At 40.7% G+C, this 19,474-nt stretch overlaps 1 protein-coding gene across 1 annotated transcript; it reads right to left on the bottom strand.

Moving 5' to 3' along the window:
* Positions 1-15,087: 15,087 nt before the first annotated feature.
* Positions 15,088-18,623, bottom strand: LOC120049021 (low affinity immunoglobulin gamma Fc region receptor II-a-like). Its single transcript, XM_038995281.1, has 11 exons — positions 18,620-18,623; positions 18,231-18,551; positions 17,852-18,130; positions 17,430-17,678; positions 17,077-17,193; positions 16,933-16,957; positions 16,750-16,847; positions 16,534-16,584; positions 16,219-16,439; positions 15,926-15,988; positions 15,088-15,123 (listed from the first exon to the last, which is right to left on the bottom strand). Exons 1-10 carry the CDS (start codon positions 18,621-18,623, stop codon positions 15,944-15,946), a joined length of 1,410 nt encoding a protein of 469 aa, XP_038851209.1. The 3' UTR covers positions 15,088-15,123; positions 15,926-15,943.
* Positions 18,624-19,474: the final 851 nt, after the last annotated feature.

The following is a 19,474-nucleotide window of genomic DNA, read 5'->3' as shown; positions in this document are numbered from 1 at the left end:
GGATCTGAAGACCCATGCCAAATCTTTTCAGTCTCCTGAGGGGGAATAGATATTGTCATGCCCTCTTCACGACTGTCTTGGTGTGCTTGGACCATGTTAGTTTGTTGGTGAAGTGGACACCAAGGAACTCAACTTGCTCCACTGCTGCCCCGTCGATGAGAATGGGGGCGTGCTCGGTCCTCTTTTTCCTGTAGTCCACAATCATCTCCTTTGTCTTGATCATGTTGAGGGAGAGATTGTTGTCTTGGCACCACACGGCCAGGTCTCTGACCTCCTCTCTATAGGCTGTCTGATCATTGTCGGTGATCAGGCCTACCAGTGTTGTGTCATTAGCAAACTTAATGATGGTGTTGGAGTCGTGCCTGGCCTTGCAGTCATGGGGAGTACAGGAGGGAACTAAACACGCACCCCTGAGGGTCTCCTGTGTTGAGAATCAGCGTGGCGGATGTGTTGTTACCTACCCTTTTCACCTGGGGGCGGCCCGTCAGGAAGTCCAGGATCCAGTTGCAGAGGGAGGTGTTTAGTCCCAGGGTCCTTAGCTAAGTGATGAGCTTTGAGGGCGCTATGGTGTTGAATGCTGAGCTGTAGTCAATGAATAGCATTCTCACATAGGTGTTCCTTTTGTCCAGGTGGGAAAGGGCAGTGTGGAGTGTAATAGAGATTGCATCATCTGTGGATCTGTTTGGGCGGTATGCAAATTGGAGTGGGTCTAGTGTTTCTGGGATGATGTTGTTGATGTGAGCCAGCCTTTCAAAGCACTTCATGGCTACAGATGTGAGTGCTACGGATCGGTAGTCATTTAGGCAGGTTATCTTTGTGTTCTTGGGCATAGGCACTATGGTGGTCTGCTTAAAACATGTTGGTATTACAGACTCAGACAGGGAGAGTTTGAAAATGTCAGTGAAGACACTTGCCGATTGGTCCTGTTAATCGTTCTGGCCCTGCGGCCTTGTGAATGTTGACCTGTTTAACCTGTTTGGGCTGCAGGGGCAGTATTGAGTAGCCAGATAAAAGGTGCCCATTTCAAACGGCCTCGTACTCAATTCTTGCTCGTACAATATGCATATTATTATTACTATTGGATAGAAAACACTCTCTAGTTTCTAAAACCGTTTGAATTATATCTGTGAGTCAAACAGAACTCATTTGGCACAAACTTCCTGACCAGGAAGTGGAAAGTCTGAAATCGAGGCTCTGTTCTACTTCCTGCCTATAAATGGGCATGATACGTGTTAGTATACGTGCACTTCATAGACCTTCCCCTGGATGTCAAGAGGCGGTGAGAGAAGAAATTTTGTGTTTATCTTGGTCTGAAGTGGAATACAAGCTCTTTGTATGACGTGTCCCCCATTTTTTTGTTTTCTGGAGAGCGCGGAGGGACCTGGATTTGCCTTCTGTTTAGCTGCCGTTATAGGCGACTAATATCTCCGGCTTTGATTTTATTTGATACATGTGACCATATCATCGTAAAGTATGTTTTTTCAATATAGTTTCATCAGATTATTGAAATTTTTTCGGGAGTTTTGCCGTGTTCCGTTCTCTTCCGTTTGTTGACATGGAGAGATTCGCGCCACTTGGCTAGTGTGCTTGCTAAATCGAGAGGGAAAATGGACGTTCTAAATCCAATGAACGATTGTTCTTGACAAAGGACCCCTTGTCCAACATTCTGATGGAAGATCAGCAAAAGTAAGAAACATTTTATGATGCTATTTCATATATCTGTCGTACATGTGAACTAGTCGTCGGCGCCCAACTTTGGGGTACTCTAGCTATACCGAAGCTGGATGTCGTAATGAAGTTATTTTTTAGAATTCTAACACTGCGATTTCATTAAGAACTAATGGATCTATCATTTCCTATACAACATGTATTTTTTAGTTATGTTTATGAATAGCTATTTGGTCAGAATATGTGTGTCAGAAAAAGTGTCAGAAAAATATCCGGACGTTGTGGAAAAAGTAGCTACGATAGCAACATGTATAACCACTGATTTCAGCTCTAAATATGCACATTTTCGAACAAAACATAAGTGTATGTATAACCTGATGTTATAGGACTGTCATCTGATGAAGAATATCAAGGTTAGTCAAAAATTATATATCTTTTACTGGTTTGTTACGATCGCTAACTTTTACTGCTGGGAAATGGCTTGTCTTTCTGGCTATTGTGGTAAGCTAATATAACGCTATATTGTGTTTTCGCTGTAAAACACTTAATAAATCGGAAATATTGGCTGGAATCACAAGATGCCTGTCTTTCATTTGCTGTACACTATGTATTTTTCAGAAATGTTTTATGATGAGTAATTAGGTATTTGACGTTGGTGTCTGTAATTATTCTGGCTGCTTTCGGTGCAATTTCTGATTGTAGCTGCAATGTAAACTATGATTTATACCTGAAATATGCACATTTTTCGAACAAAACATAGATTTAATTGTATAACATGTTATAAGACTGTCATCTGATGAAGTTGTTTGTTGGTTAGTTTGGTTGGTTCTTGGTTAGTTAGGTTGGCTTTGTGCATGCTACCTGTGCTGTGAAAAATGTCTGTCCTTTTTTTGTATTTGGTGGTGAGCTAACATAAATATACGTGCTGTTTTCGCTGTAAAACATTTTAAAAATCGGACATGTTGGCTGGATTCACAAGATGTGTACCTTTCATTTGCTGTATTGGACTTGTTAATGTGTGAAAGTTAAATATTTAAAAAATATATATTTTGAATTTCGCGCCCTGCACTTGAGCTGGCTGTTGTCATAAGTGTACCGACGTCGGGCTTGCAGCCAGAAGAAGTTAAAGGTCTTACTCACATCGGATGCGGAGAGCGCTATCACACAGTCTTATGGAACAGCTGGTGCTTTCATGCATTTTTCAGTGTTATTTGCCTCGAAGCGAGCATAGAAGTAGTTTAGCTCATCTGGTAGGCTCGTGTCACTGGGCAGCTCTCGGCTGTGCTTCCCTTTGTAGTCTGTAATAGTTTGCAATCCCTGCCACATCCGACGAGCGTCAGAGCCGGTGTAGTGTGATTCGATCTTGGTCCTTTATTGATGCTTTGCCTGTTTGATGGTTCGTCAGAGGGCATAGCGGGATTTCTTATAAGCTCCCCGGCTACTAGGAGCGCCGCCTCTGGGTGAGCGTTTTTTTGTTTGCTTATGGCAGAATACAGCTCATTCAATGCTGTCTTAATGCCAACCTCTGACCGTGGTGGTATGTAAACAGCTACGAAAAATAGAGATGAAATCTCTCTAGGTAAATAATGCGGTCTACAGCTTATCATGAGATACTGCACCTCAGGCGAGCAATAGCTCGAGAATTCCTTAGATATCGTACACCAGCTGTTATTTTCTTAAATACATTGTCCTCCACCCCTTGTCTTACCAGACGCCGCTGTTCTATCCTGCCAGTGCTGTGTATAACCGGCCAGCTGTATGTTGATAGTGTTGTCGTTCAGCCACGACTCCGTGAAGCATAAGATATTACAGTTTTGAATGTCCCGTTGGTAGTTTAATCTTCCCGCATAGGTCATCTATTTTATTGTCCAAAGATTGCACGTTTGCAAGCAGAATAGAAGGAAGTGGGGGTTTATGCGATCGCCTACTAATTCTCAGAATGCAGCCCGCTGTCACGCCCTGACCATAGTTTGCTTTGTATGTTTATATGTTTTGTTTGGTCAGGGTGTGATCTGAGTGGGCATTCTATGTTGTATGTCTAGTTTGTCTATTTCTATGTGTTTGGCCTGATATGGTTCTCAATCAGAGGCAGGTGTTTGTCGTTGTCTCTGATTGGGAACCATATTTAGGTAGCCTGTTTTGTATTGTGGGTTGTGGGTGATTGTTCCTGTTATGGTGTTCCTGTGTTTACTATATGGGACTGTTTCATTTTCGTTCATTTGTCGGTTTATTGTTTTTGTTCATTGTTTCAAGTATCCTTATTAAAATGGATAATCATCACGCTGCATTTTGGTCCTCCTCTCTTTCGCCCGACGAAGAACGTTACACCCGCTCTCTGGCCCCTTTTTTTCCGCCTCCTCTTCAGGCAAATCACGGGGCTCTGGACCTGTTCCCGAGAAAGCAGTATATCGTTTGCGTCGGCCTCGTCAGACTAGTTAAAGGGAAAAAAGGATTCTGCCAGTTTGTGGTGAGAAATTGCAATTCTGATGTTCAGAAGTTATTTTCGGCCATAAGAGATTATGTACAAAATAAGTTAAATAAGTTACAAATAACCCAAATAAACAAAGAAACACAATTGGTTGGGGGCACGTAAAACGTCTGCCTTCTTCTTCGGAGCCAATCATTTTGGACCTGACAGTTTATGGTATACACTAGGAAAAGTTTGGCCGGGGTAGGCCGTCATTGTAAAATAAGAATTTGTTTTTAACTGACTTGGCTAGTTAAATATAGGTAAAAAAGTTATATATATATATACAGTGGAAAGAAAAAGTATGTGAACCCTTTGGAATTACCTGGATTTCTGCATAAAAAGGTCATAAAATGTGATCTTCATCTAAGTCACAACAATAGACAAACACAGTCTGCTTAAACCTCTTTGGGATATGGGGGCGCTGTTTTCACTTTGTAAAAAATCGTTCCCAAATTAAACTGCCTCGTACTCAATTCTTGCTCGTACAATATGCATATTATTATTACTATTGGATAGAAAACACTCTCAAGTTTCTTAAACCGTTTGAATTATATCTGTGAGTAAAACAGAACTAATTTTGCAGCAAACTTCCTGTCTGGAAGTGAAAAATCTGAATTCGAGGCTCTGTTCCAGGGCCTTCCTATTCATTTGCTTCAAATCTATGGCTATACATACACTTCATACGCCTTCCACTAGATGTCAATAGGCAGTGAGAGGTGAAATGGGGTGTATAGCTTGATCTGAGGTCAAACGAGAGCTCTTGGAATGACACGACCCCAATTTCCTTTGTTCAGGAAGGCGCGGGAAGGAACTCTGGATTGCCTTCTGAAAAGCTTTCGTTATAGACGGCTAATATCTCCGGCTTTGATTTTATTTGATAAATGTGATAATATCATCGTAAAGTATGTTTTTTCAATATAGTTTTATCAGATTATTGAAAGTTTATCGGGAGTTTTGGCGTGTTCCGTTCTCTGCGTTTGGTGATGATGGACAGCTTCGCGCCACTTGGCTAGCTTTGGTTGTTAATTCGACAGGAAAAAAAGGACATTCTAAAACCAAACAATGATTGTTCTGGACAAAGGACCCCTTGTACAAGATTCTGATGGAAGCTCAGCAAAAGTAGGAACCATTTATGATGTTATTTCGTATTTCTGTCGAAAATGTTTAGTATTATTTTCCGCCCTGATTTTGGGCGCTGTCTCGCTATAACGTAAGCTGTATGTCGTACTAAAGTTATTTTTAGAATTCTAACACTGCGATTGCATTAAGAACTAGTGTATCTTTCATTTGCTGTACAACATGTATTTTTTAGTAAAGTTTATGATGAGTTATTTGGTCAGAATAGGTGAGTGTCAGAAATATATGCAGAGATTCTGGGAAAAAGTTGTTACGTTTTCACAATGTATAACCATGGATTTCGGCTCTAAATATGCACATTTTCGAACAAAACATAAGTGTATTGTATAACCTGATGTTATAGGACTGTCATCTGATGAAGCTTGTCAAGGTTAGTGAAAAATTATATATCTTTTGCTGTTTTTTTGCGATCGCTAACTTTTGCTGCTGATAAATGGGTTGTGTTTTTGGCTATTGTGGTAAGCTAATATAATGCTATATTGTGTTTTCGCTGTAAAACACTTAAAAAATCTGAAATATTGGCTGGATTCACAAGATATTTATCTTTCATTTGCTGTACACCATGTATTTTTCATAAATGTTTTATGATGAGTATTTAGGTATTTCACGTTGGTCTCTGTAATTGTTCTAGCTGCTTCTGTGCTGTTTGTGATTGTAGCTGCAATGTAAAACTATGATTTATACCTGAAATATGCAAATATTTCGAACAAAACATCGATTTATTGTATAACATGTTATAAGACTGTCATCTTATGAAGTTTTTTCTCGGTTAGTGACTAATTCTATTTCTATTTGGTCGGTTTTGTGCAAGCTACCTGTGCTGTGAAAGAAATGTCTGTGCTTTTTTGTATTTGGTGGTGAGCTAACATAAATATACGTGGTGTTTTCGCTGTAAAACATTTAAAAGATCGGACATGTTGGCTGGATTCACAAGATGTTTATCTTTCATTTGCTGTATTGGACTTGTTAATGTGTGAAAGTTAAATATTTCAAAAAAATATTTTTTCAGTGGAATGTGTGTGTGTGGGGGGGGGGGGGGGGGGGGGGTCCGCTAGCGGAACCCCGGGGCTGTAAAGGTTAAACTAATAACACACAAACAATTTTACGTTTTCATGTCTTTATTGAACACATTATGTGAACCCTTGGATTTAATAACTGGTTGACCCTCCTCTGGCAGCAATAAACTCAACCAAACGTTTACTGTAGTTGCAGATCAGACCTGCACAACGGTCAATAGGAATTTTAGACCATTCATCTTTACAAAACTGTTTCAGTTCAGCAATATTCTTAGGATGTCTGGTGTGAACCTCTCTCGAGGTCATGCCACAGCATTTTAAATCGGGTTGACATCAGGACTCTGACTGGGCCACTCGAGAAGGCGTATTTTCTTCTGTTGAAGCCATACTGTGGTTGATTTACTTCTGTGTTTTGGGTCGTTGTCCTGTTGCATCACCCAACTTCTGTTGAGTTTCAATTGACGGACCGATAGCTTTACATTCTCCTGCAAAATGTCTTGATAAAATTGGGCATTCATTTTCTCCGTTGATGATAGCAAGCTGTCCGGGCCCTGCGGTAGCAAAGCAGCCCCAAACCATGATTCTCCCTCCACCATACTTTACAGTTGGGATGAGGTTTTGATGTTGGTGTGCTGTGCCTTTTTTTCCTCCACACATAGTGTTTTGTGTTCCTTCCAAACAATTCAACTTTAGTTTAATCTGCCCACAGAATATTTTGCCAGAAGCGCTGTGGAACATACAGGTGCTCTTTTACGAACTTCAGACGTGCAGCAATGGTTTTTTTGACAGCAGTGGCTGTCTATACATTACAATTCTACCTGTGATTACAAAAGTACAATGATTAATGTTTTCCTTTAGCTTGAACCTCTAACGAGTCACAAACCCGGATCTGGGACCCCCCCATCAAAAAAGCTGACTAGCATAGCCTAGCCTAAAGCCACAGGGATATCATATAATAAAATGTTCATGAAATCACAAGTCCAAGACACCAAATGAAAGATACACATCTTGTGAATCCAGCCATCATTTCTGATTTTTAAAATGTTTTACAGGGAAGACACAATATGTAAATCTATTAGCTAACCACGTTAACAAAAGACACCACTTTTTTTACTCCACCCTTTTCTTACTGCATCAGTAGCTATCACACATTCGACCAAATAAAGATATAAATAGCCACTAACCAAGAAACACTTTCATCAGATGACAGTCTGATAACATATGCTATACAATAAATATGTTTTGTTAGAAAAATGTGCATATTTCAGGTATAAATCATAGTTTACCATTGCAGCCACCATCACAACTCTCACCAAAGCAACTAGAATAACTACAGAGACCATCGTGTATTAGCTAATTACTCATCATAAAACATTTCTTAAAAATACACAGCGTACAGCAAATGAAAGACACAGATCTTGTGAATCCAGCCAATATTTCAGATTTTCTAAGTGTTTTACAGCGAAAACACAATATAGCGGTATATTAGCTTACCACAATAGCAAACATCACAACAGCATTGATTCAAGCCAAAATAGCAATAACGTATAAACCACCAAAATATATTAATTCTTTCACTAACCTTCTCAGAATTCTTCAGATGACAGTCCTATAACATCATATTACACAATGCATATAGAGTTTGTTCGAAAATGTGCATATTTAGCGCCACAAATCGTGGTTATACAATGAGAAAAGTAGCAAAGCTGCCCAGAAAATGTCAGGAGAAATCTTTGGAGAGGCACCTATTCTAATCAATAAATAATCATAAACTTGACTGAAAAATACAGGTTGGACAGCAATTGAAAGACAAATTAGTTCTTAATGCAATCGCTGGGTTACATTTTTAAAATAAACGTTACTTCAAAATACAGCGTGCGATAAAGCGAGGCTGCACTGCAATTAATGGCGGCTTATGCATTTGACATTTTTCAACAGAACAACGAATTATCAGCATAAATAGTTCTTACTTTTTGATGAACTCTCATCAGAATCTTAGGAAAGGTGTCCTTTGTCCAAAATAATCGTTGCTAGGTTGTATAACGTCCTCTTCAACGTTGCAATTAGCAGTAAACATTAGCATGAGAGAGAGAGATACCCAACCCCATAGAACGCCAGGAAATGAAATACCCGAAAATCGCAATATACTGACATAAACTGATATAATTCGGTTTAAAATAACAAGATTATGATGTCTTTAAAGTCTATATCGAATAAAAACACAGCCGGAAATTTCTAAGATCTATAACCGATGGTTCTAGTACAATATGCCAAGGTCCTCAGTGCGTCAGAGCGAAGAGGGAAAAGAATAGACACGTCTTTGCCAAGTGATTTATAACCTTTGAGATCTACGTAGAGACTCCATTTCAAGTCTCCCTATTCGCTAACATCCAGGGGAAGGCGTATGCAGTGCATCTCAACCAATAGAAGACAGGCAGATTTATACACAGGTCTCAGAGCAGCTAGCAAAATTTGGCATTCTCACATACACATAGGAAAATTGCTCTAAGTCCAGTTCTGTTTCACTCACAGATATAATTCAAACGGTTTTAGAAACTAGAGAGTGTTTTCTATCCAATAGTAATAATAATATGCATATTGTACGAGCAAGAATTGAGTACGAGGCAGTTTAATTTGGGAACGTAATTATTACAAAGTGCTAACAGCACCCCCTATTGACAAGAAGTTAAGATTCAGTGATAGACCTTGTAAGTGCATGAAAAGGTCAACTGTACAATGTCATATGTCTGTGTGTTAAAACTATACTTAAGGTAACAGATGGATAAAGGGAACCAAGAGTTCCTGTTGTTGCTATGTTCCAGTCTTACTTCTGCTAGCACATGATAGCAATAAGGGGAAGAGTGATTGGGAAACTAACTGCAAATAACGCAATAAGATGAACACCGCCTAGCAGAGACATCTTTGTATTAGCAACTATGAATTATGAGTTTATATGGTATTAAAGTTAAGGGGCACCACCCCGGGCGGGGTGATCCTCAGTAGGGGATAAAACGGGAAAACACCCTCTTTTGTGCTGAGTGTGTTACTTGCAAATTACTGTAAGTGTATACTCCGGGTTGCAATCCAGCTTGCGATCCTTATTAAACAAACTAACCTCTGATCAAAGAAGTTTCCTGTGGTCTCTTGTATAACATAGGGCAGAATTGCAATAAGATATTCGAACGCTGTTGGATTTGGGTGTATTAGCACTACGGGAGTCTTGGCGTAGCTGGAACAGCTTATGAGTAGCCTCTTTTTCCCGGACAACGGAGAATCAAACACCTTACGAACTTCCGCCACGAACCCCTCTAGACTGAGGCTGACGGTGGACTGTTGCTCCCACACCGCCGTAGCCCAGGCAAGCGCCCTCCCGGACAGCAGCGTTATGACGTACGCTATCCTCGAGTGCTCCGAGGGGAACGAAGAAGGCTGCAGCCAGAAAACGAGGGAGCACTGGGAGGGAAAAACCCGACAGGTTCCCGGAATCTCCAGCGTAGCGCTCCGGAGGAGGTAAGTGGGATTCTCGGGACACTGGGGTAGGCTGGGAAATTAAGAGTGTGACCCGCTGCCCAGTGGGGAATCCGTGGATTTGCTCCAGCAAAGTCTTGAACGCCTGGTCATGGCGCTCTGCCAGGGTTTGGAGTCCCTCCATAAGACATTGCAGTAACTCCTCGTGTTGTCCAATGGTGGCTCCTTGCAGGGAGACAGCATTGTGGAGCTAGTCTGAGTCTGCTGGGTCGGTCATGGCCAGTTCGTATTATCACGTATTAGGGAAGACCCAGATGCAGACAGTGTCGAAGTAACAAAAGTTTATTACTAGAACAGGGTGCAGGCAAAATGACAGGTCAAGGGCAGGCAGAGGTCAGTAATCCAGATCAGAGTCCAAAAGGTACAGGACGGCAGACAGGCTCAGGGTCAGGGCAGGCAGAATGGTCAAAACTGGGAAAACTAGAAAACAGGACTAAAAATAGACAGGAGCAAGGGAAAAAACGCTGGTAGGCTTGACGAACAAAACAAACTGGCAACAGACAAACAGAGAACACAGGTGTAAATACACAGGGGATAATGAGGGGAGATGGGAGACACCTTGTGGGGGGTGGAGACGAGCACAAAGACAGGTGAAACAGATCAGGGTGTGACTGCCCTATACTTCCACTCCAATGATTTGAAATGCCCCCTCATTAAGCCTGCCAGCAGATCCACGGAGTCCCCCACTCTCTTGTTGATGATCAGAGGAAACCCACACCTGAAACACACACATTCTGACATCAATCAATGGTTGCACACTATATTACAATGATCTTATTACTGTGTAATTATTCATGTAGTACGGAGTAGCAAGTGTTGTAATTACTCATTGTTACACTGTAATACTTGTTACAGTGTGCCTACATGAATAATTACACAATAATACACTGCAATGCAAAGTCCTACCTAATCAATAATTGAAAATAATGGATTGGATTTATATAGCGCATTTCCAGGTTTCATTTATACTGTACATAACACTTTACATATTTTCCCTTTATATCTTTACGTATCTGAGTGTGTGGGTCCTATTTTACTTCATTAAAGTCCACTCCTCCCCCACATTCAGCAGAACAGGATGAGATGACAGGAAAAGAGAAGTGGGGGTGGATCTGATAACCCCTCCTCAGCTCACAAGTACAAATCACACTCTGTTTACTGTGCAATTATTCACCATAAATGCATCATACACTGCAAGGCGACATTATAAATACATGTCAGTCTGAAGAAATGTATAATAAACCCTTACAGAAAAAACCCTCATCATGAATTAAGAAAAATATATAGTTACAGTTCATTGAAGAATTTAAGGCAGAATTGCGGTTATCCTAGTCTGGCAATGTATCATATTATGTAATAGAAACAATAATTTGATACAGTTCCATATCGCCTTAAATGTAATGAATGACAGCCATTAGGCACAGGGTCTTAAGACCTGTTACGTTCTAGAAGCACTGACACAGCTGCTGTCCCAACCACACAATCGCCACTCATTCAAAACTGCAGAATACATACATCATGTTATGTTCCTGAATATAGGTATTATGTAGGTGTTATCAAACAGTAATAAAGCAAACGTTTCAGGATATCCAACCAATCACTGATGACTAGGCATTCTTACAGGCAACACACACCATGTAAAAACCAACAAGGAAGTTAGAGAAAGCTGACGGTTTTCCTTTCTCTCTCATGCAAGCAAGCACATGCAATAGATCCGGTTTGGGGATGATTCTACCCTCTTGGTTTCACATTAGAATAAGGAGACCGTTGAAAAGACCCTAAGCAGCCAACTGACTAAAGTCAGTAAGTGGTTATCCATTTAGGCAAACAGAATGTATCCTGTTTGGTTCCAAACACAAAGTGAACAACTCTTCCAACCTCTCGGTCAAGTTTAATAGTGTAGCGGTGAAGGAAAAATGCTCTGTTACATTCATTGGGATGTGAACTGGGACCAACACATGACATGTGAGCTTGTGGCTTTGAAGGCCATTGGGAATGTTCACTCCAGGACCAAGTTCCTGGCAAAGGTAGCCAAGTTCCTGGATAGAGAGACTATGAGGACCCTGGCAACATCTCTGATACAGGGCCACTATGACTATGATTGTATCTCATGGTTCAGTGGCATAACAAAAAATCTGAAGGACAAACTTCAAACGGCCCAAAACAAACTAATGAGAATTGTATTCAAGCTCAGCCCTAGGGACGCACGTAGGTCCTAATCATTTCAGGGAACTGAACTGGCTTCCAGTTGATCTGGTGGTGGAGCAGATTAAACTGTTGATGGTTTTTAAAGTGATACATGACCTTTCCCCCAGTTACCTGTCTGGTTATTTTAATGTCATTACAGACTCTCATAGCATCACACCAGAGCCAGTGTTGCCAATATGAGACCACAGCTCTATAGGAGCATGGCTGGAAAAAGCTCTTTACTTAACACTGGTGCAGAGGAATGGAATGGTGTACCAAACCATATAAAATCTATCAATACACTAGGGAGTTTTAAGATAAACCTTAAGACATGGTTTATGGGCAAAATGCTTTAACTGTACAAGAAAGTATCATTGTTTCAATGAACGTTACTTGGTAATCTATTTCCTCCCCATTGATGAGATGTATTTGAGAGGTATTTTGTTTTCCTTGTGTAGATTTTTGTTTTCATGTATTTTCAAGAGGACCACGATGGGGAAACGTTTTTAAAATTGTTTGTGTAATCCTCGTTGACGTTTTTTTATGGTTGTATTGTGTTTAAAATGTTCAAATTAACAAAAATAATTATAAAACTTACCATAGTGGAGGTTGGAGAAGGACTATTTTCTGTTTGGAGAAGCAGGAGAAGGGACCTCCAGACATCTCCATAAGGATTTGACTGTTTCCTCTGGCTGTATGTCCTTGTCTATCACTGTCACTGGTAGCTAGCAGTTGACTAACCAAAACACACAGAGAAGTAATAGTAGAGTAGAGAAAGAGCAGAGACTTCCTTTTGATGAGGGCTGCTGTTCTATATATAATTCCTGTATGATAGCTGAAAAAGAAGTTCCAGTCTATAGTTGCTCCATGAAAACAACCATTCGCTCAGCTTGAGAGTTAGAAGATGAGGCGTGGGTGTGTTTGGGGTCTGTCACTGTGTTGATCAGTCTGATGGTGGTGGTGGTTTTGGAGCATGTGTTTCCTAGCTGCTGCTGGTTGTGTGGTTCGTGGTCATGGTGTTTCACAGACACCGGTAGCTTTGTTACTTTATGAGCAGACCACTCAATGTTGCAGAGAAAGAGAAAGGAGGGAGATAGAGGGCGAACGAGAGAGAGAAAGAGAAGGTGATAGAGAGATAGAGACAGATAGAGAGAAAGTGGGGGTTAGAGAGAGGGATCGGGGCAAGAGAAAGAGAGAGAGCGAGACAGACAAAGATAGAAAATGATAGACAGAGAGAGAAAGAGACATCGAGCGAGAAAGACAGAGAGAGGAAGGTTAGAGAGAGCGAGTGAGAGAGAGCAAAAATATCATAACAGTGTGTGCATTTTCATCCAGGCTTCATATACCTGCAGAAGTGTTTGCATGACTTCTTCTGCATGCTCATAGGTCAGTGTGACTGAGGGACATGAAACACCTGCCAACTTTCTCATTAGGTAGTGAGTCCCAGGATACTCACAAAGGCCCCCCTTCTACGTTTCAGGTAACATCCTGTGGTGATGTCACTTTCTGTGACTTGTGGTCTCCGTGGCAACCTGTTTCTGTTTCTCAGGAGCAGTGACAATGACCAGGCTGCTGGTTGTCTGTCTGACAACATAGACATAAACACATAGACACGGAAACACCCTAACTGGAACAGTGACCTTCCAGACCATGCAGGGACACTGAAAATAGCAGTCAGAGTCATACATCACCAATGTCATTAATCGTTATTATCTGTCTGTAGGATGAGGAGGCAATATGGGAGAACTGGTAGTCATGCATACATAGGTTACTAGTTGGAATTCAACACAGTAATGAAAATATTCAATATTGCTTCCATTTAAATACCACACCCTGGCTAATGAGTCTTACCTTTTGTAACGTCCTGACCAGAGTTCTTATGTGTTTTGCTTGTTTAGTGTTGGTCAGGACGTGAGCTGGGTGGGAATTATATGTTGTGTGTCTAGTTTGTCTGTTTCTGTGTCCAGCCTAATATGGTTCTCAATCAGAGGCAGCTGGTAATCGTTGTCCCTGATTGAGAATCATATATAGGTGGCTTGTTTGGTGTTGGGATTTTGTGGGTGATTGTTTCCTGTCTTTGTGTTTGTGTTCTGCACCAGATAGGTCTGTCCTGGTTTTCACATTTATTGTTTTGTTGTTTGTAGTGTTAACATATTCTAATTAAACATGTTGAACACTAGCCGCGCTGCATTTTGGTCCTCTCCTTCACCCCAGGAAGAAAGCCGTGACACCTTTGCTTACTTGGAAGATCCCTTTGCCATCTTAGACGTGCGTGTCCACATTCCAATATTAAAAAAGTGATACACAGTACCAGAACCAACCAGCTCCTCAGAACTCCAGCAGAGTATATGACATCGTAAAACTGAGAAGAACTGTTCTTTTCAGGCACACTCTTCCCCAAAAGTCATTCTGAAAAATGGTGTTCGGCATTTGAACTTTGTTCATGAGGCATTTATGTTATATTTCTCAAGATTCAATGGGTAGATATAATTAAGTCCAAAAATGGATGCAGAAATAGCAGATTGCCCCTTTAACCTAAACATTTGGGAGCCTAAGATCTATACTAGACTTAAAGGAGGTTTGACCGAATTAGGTTGTATGGAAACATTTACGATGCTAACATCCATTTACTGTAAGAAAGCACTCATTCCATCAGGTGGATAAAATTCAAAAAAGTTTATAAAAAAGCATAATGCAAAGATAATGTAAAAGTACAGGCCATTAGAAGAAAACATGAATAATACTTATAATATTTTGGAAATTCATATGCAAATATGTTATTCTATCATCTGAATAACAGACATAATAAATCAAAGATAATCCATTGTAATACATTTACAACAAAACAATACAATTCAATACACAATACAAAGCAGATACAATTACTGTAGCTGCAGATAAGATCCGTTATCATTACACCATGCAATACAAAAAGCTGTTACAGTAATACACAATCAAACCATGCTTAAATCCAATATATCTGTTGATAAATAAAATAAGAAAAAAATCCTTAATGTACAAGGTGTTATTGTGTGTGTGTGTGTGTGTGTGTGTGTGTGTGTGTTTGCGTGCGTCCCGCCATCCCGCTATCCCTCCATCCATCCATCCCTCAAGGACCTGCAACATATCACCACACAAAGTAGTTTAGGACACGCAGTCAAACAAACTCTTAAGAATCAAACAAATAGACGTCCTTTAAGTAGTGTTGAAATCTAGCTTGAAATATACTTATTCATGTTATCATTCTAGAATCGATTGATTACTTCACATGTATAAGGAATGTATATGTTGGGGCCAATGAAGGGTAGATGGGAACTAGGTGTGTGGAAAGTTACTGAGTGTAGAAAGTTCATATTCTGTTCCATGTTTCTAAGGAGGGAGATGAAGGGCAATAGTTAGTCTCTGATAAGGCAGGCCAGCTGCGGAACTAGGGAGGAGCGAAGAATGCGTCTTGACGTCGAATCAACAGATGAAGTGAGAAGAAACCGCTGGGAGGGAGGCCAGAGAGGCCCACCACAATGACTCTCCTACTACAGTCCTACAGTCCTATCTCACACATACACTTCCATGGCCACAAATGTTTTAGTATCAGGCAGATCTGACTACACCAGTGAGAGGTACCAATTAAATTCCTGCCTAGCAACTGAGATGTATTGGTTGTCTAGATTTGTAAGGAGTTGACCCCGCCTATTACAAGGTTATAAATATATGTGCTTGTGTAATCATGCCTTGTCTTCGCAGATGTATGACCCAGTGGGGGAATAAACTTGGTTTGAGCTTTTTCTAGTTGTCCGTCTGAGTTTTTACTACAGTTTGTTCAGAACCTAACAATTGATACAGTATACTTTGACATTGAAGAATTAGTTCCATATTAGTATCATATTAAATATCAATAGCATACGACTATATTTAGTCTTACCTGGGGATGTGCCTGGCTTCACTTGAGAATAGACCAAATCTGCCTCAGGTGGATTTGCAGTTTCTATAAGGGGTAAGGATAACACATCAGAATAATATAACCAGTTATATGCAGAATGATAAAAAGGTCAACCTCAGCATAGGTCACATCAACATGTCCAGTTGCTGCTGAAAATGTACATTTCCAGTCAACAAATGAAGGAATTAGCTTATTGCATATTCTGCATCTTCATTGAAACCCCAAAATCGCACATTTAGATTTCACTGACTGCCAACCTGTAGAATGAGTCTTACCTGTGGTCTTCCCCGTCTTGACCTCAGAATAGACTGGATTTTCTTTTGGATCAGCTGGCATTTCTGAGGAGGAGGACTTTTTTTATGAGTAAAAAACACTGCTGCATTTTGTATTAATGTATGGGACGGTTGAGAATTACTTTTCTTTTTCTTGTCCAACTTTTTGAGTTGAATCTGGGCGTACATCACATCACTTGGTCCAGCAGTAGCAGCACCAGCATCTGAAACATACAGGTAATACACTTATATCTCTACTTACTGCAACAACAACTCTATACTGTATTCATGCTAAACTTCACAGACAGTATACAATACCATTGTCATTATTGTCTGAGAGAGTGATTGTATCGTAGATGTTAGCGCCACCTGTTGGTCAAAGAACAGATAGAAAGATGAATGTGTTGGTTTTCCCTCAGCTTGTCTAGGGACTTAAAGTACAGTAACATGTTGTATACAAAGTGAATGGTGAAAAGTTAGTGTGTGAAATTACAGAGAGGGGAGGGTAACAGTGGTGTGGACTAAGAGACTGACCATGCTGCCGACGTGTATACCCAGCATCAGGAGCCTGGCCCTGGGTAGATCCTTGGTCCTGTTGGGGGTCCAGGTTGGTGCTCTGGGGCTGGGGGGGCCTACAGGGAGAGAGATACTCATGAAACACACAGATTCTATTTTACTGTATGAAAAGGAACGTAGTTGAAAGACAGGTGTACTCACGAGAATATCCTGTTGCAACAGGAACCTGTAATGAGAAATGCATACTATTATATCAGGTCATTAATGTTTTGAACTTTTGCAATTAGACATTTTTCTCCTAAACATGAACAAAAAAGTTTAATGAGAAATTATAAAAAGTCTCACCTTTGGCGTTTTTATATCGACACAGCAGTACCAGGAGAATGGCCAGTAGAACACCAGCAACAACCAGGCCCACAACCACTCCTACTAGGACTAATGTAGATGGTCCAGGAGTTACGCCTGGAGAGAGAACATAAAATCACCATCAGACTCTGAGGTATTTAAAAAAATCTAAATAAAGTAGTGGACAAAGTGAAACAATTCTGTAGATACATTATATATTTGGCAACTGACTTGAGATCAGATGACCAGCCTGAGCTTGCAACTCCAAACCTACAGTATGCTTTTTAACACAACAAATGACTGATGACCACAGATATTATGAAAATGTTATGTGATCATAATTATTTTCTCACCTCTCACTGTCACCCAGCTCTCTGGTGATTCTCCTTCATTAGATTTACACTTGTAGGAGCCTTCATCTGACTTGGATACTGCAGGGATGGTCATCTCTCCTGTGGTCTCATTCCTGATGAATATTCCATCTTTGTAGAAATCAACCTTCGTTATTGGGTTTGTTTCCTGATATCTATTTGTACAGCGTAGAGTCACAGAGTCTCCCTCAGTCATGGGATAGGCAGGGCTCTCCAAGATCAGAGGGCCAACTGTGTAACATAGCATGTCAATAAAACTGTAAATCTGGAGTAATCACTCACACTATATTAACATCTGATGAGCTTGTATTCTATGAAATGCAACCATTCAGTTACAGAATTGAACATCATTATCATACATTGTAATGTAAAAAAGGTTAGTGAATGTTGGACAACAGACGTACCAAACACTGTGATGTTGACAGCATTACTGTACTCTCCTGATCCAGACTCACACCAGTACACTCCACTGTCCCCTGTGTATGTGGACCTGATGGTACATGTGGACCCTGCTCTTGATCCCCAGTTAGAGACACACCCTGACTCCACTGCTTTCTCTCTGTATCTCTTCAGTCTCCATCCAGTAGAGTTCCTCTTCTCCTCACAGCTTAGTGAGAGAGACTTTGATGTAAAGTGTTGAGTTCTGTTAGGTCTTATTTTGAGAGACACTGATGGTTGCGGATCTGAAACAAAGAGTGACAGAGACAAACGTATACAGTAGTTATATATACACATGAGGGTGACTTAAATGTGATTAAATGCAGTTTCAATGCAGTTAGTTACCTCCTGACCAGAAAAACTGAGGTTCACTGTAGAGTGTGTCATAGACTGGGTCTCCTCTCCCAGCTCTACACACATATCCTCCTGTGTGACTTGGACCAGCAGGGATCAGAGTGTAGGAGTCTTCAGTAGTCCCATCTCCAGATAGAGGCTCTACAGAGTAGGACCTGTCTGATAGGGAGAGTAACCCAGCTGTGTAGGGAACAGTTCGGTACCAGAAGAACCTCCAGCCTGTAGATGACTCTTTAACCCCACAGCTCAGAGTAACTGAGTCTCCAGGGTTCAGCCACTGAGGAGAGACACTCAGGAGAGCTTGGGGTTTATCTGTTATGAAGGATAATGACACAATTAAATTAGTTAAATGTTCAAATAATTTCAGATAAAAAAATTACCCATTTTGTTATTATGGTATAGTACCTTACCCTAAAATCAAAATATAATTGATCATTGATCTCACTGTCTGTTATTTGACCTCATTCCTTTTGTCTTTTTCTCACTATTCTGTCTCTTTCTCTTGCAATCCCATAAAAACAGACTTACCTAACACGGTCAATTGTATAGCATTACTGGTCTGGGAGTGTTTTAAGCCATTTCTTTTCTGAACACCTTCACAGGTATATAGACCCTTCTTTGCAGGACTGATTCTGTACTCAGGCTCTGTATTCGTGTAGATCGACTTCCCACTGTTATAAAACGCATACTCAATCTCTTCTCCCCCCTGTATGTCACATCTGAGATTGACAGTCTCTCCACTGAATATCTGGGGCCAGTTGGGTTGGAGGGTCAGAACAGCCACAGGTCTCTCTGCACAGACACAACACAGAAAATAAACATTATCTCACACCTTAGAATGTAAAATAATGTTGATCAGCATTTACCACAACATGACAATATCATAAGTTGTCATTTCTGAACATACAGTATGCAGTCTGAACTGTCTGACTTACCAAGATCTATCATAATACTGACATATACAGTGATGTCTACACACACACACACACACACACACACACACACACACACACACACACACACACACACACACACACACACACACACACACACACACACACACACACACACACACACACACACACACACACACACACACACACACAATTACTCACCTTTCACAGTGATAGTGACAGGATCACTGATGATTGATGATATGGATCTGGACTGGATCTCTCCCTGACACCAGTAGAGACCCTGGTCAGACTCAGCAGCTCTACTGATGGTGAAGGTGG

The sequence above is a fragment of the Salvelinus namaycush genome, chromosome 6, assembly GCF_016432855.1.
Source record: "Salvelinus namaycush isolate Seneca chromosome 6, SaNama_1.0, whole genome shotgun sequence".
NCBI lineage: Eukaryota > Metazoa > Chordata > Actinopteri > Salmoniformes > Salmonidae > Salvelinus > Salvelinus namaycush.
This window is presented reverse-complemented; position numbering and strand designations above follow the sequence as displayed.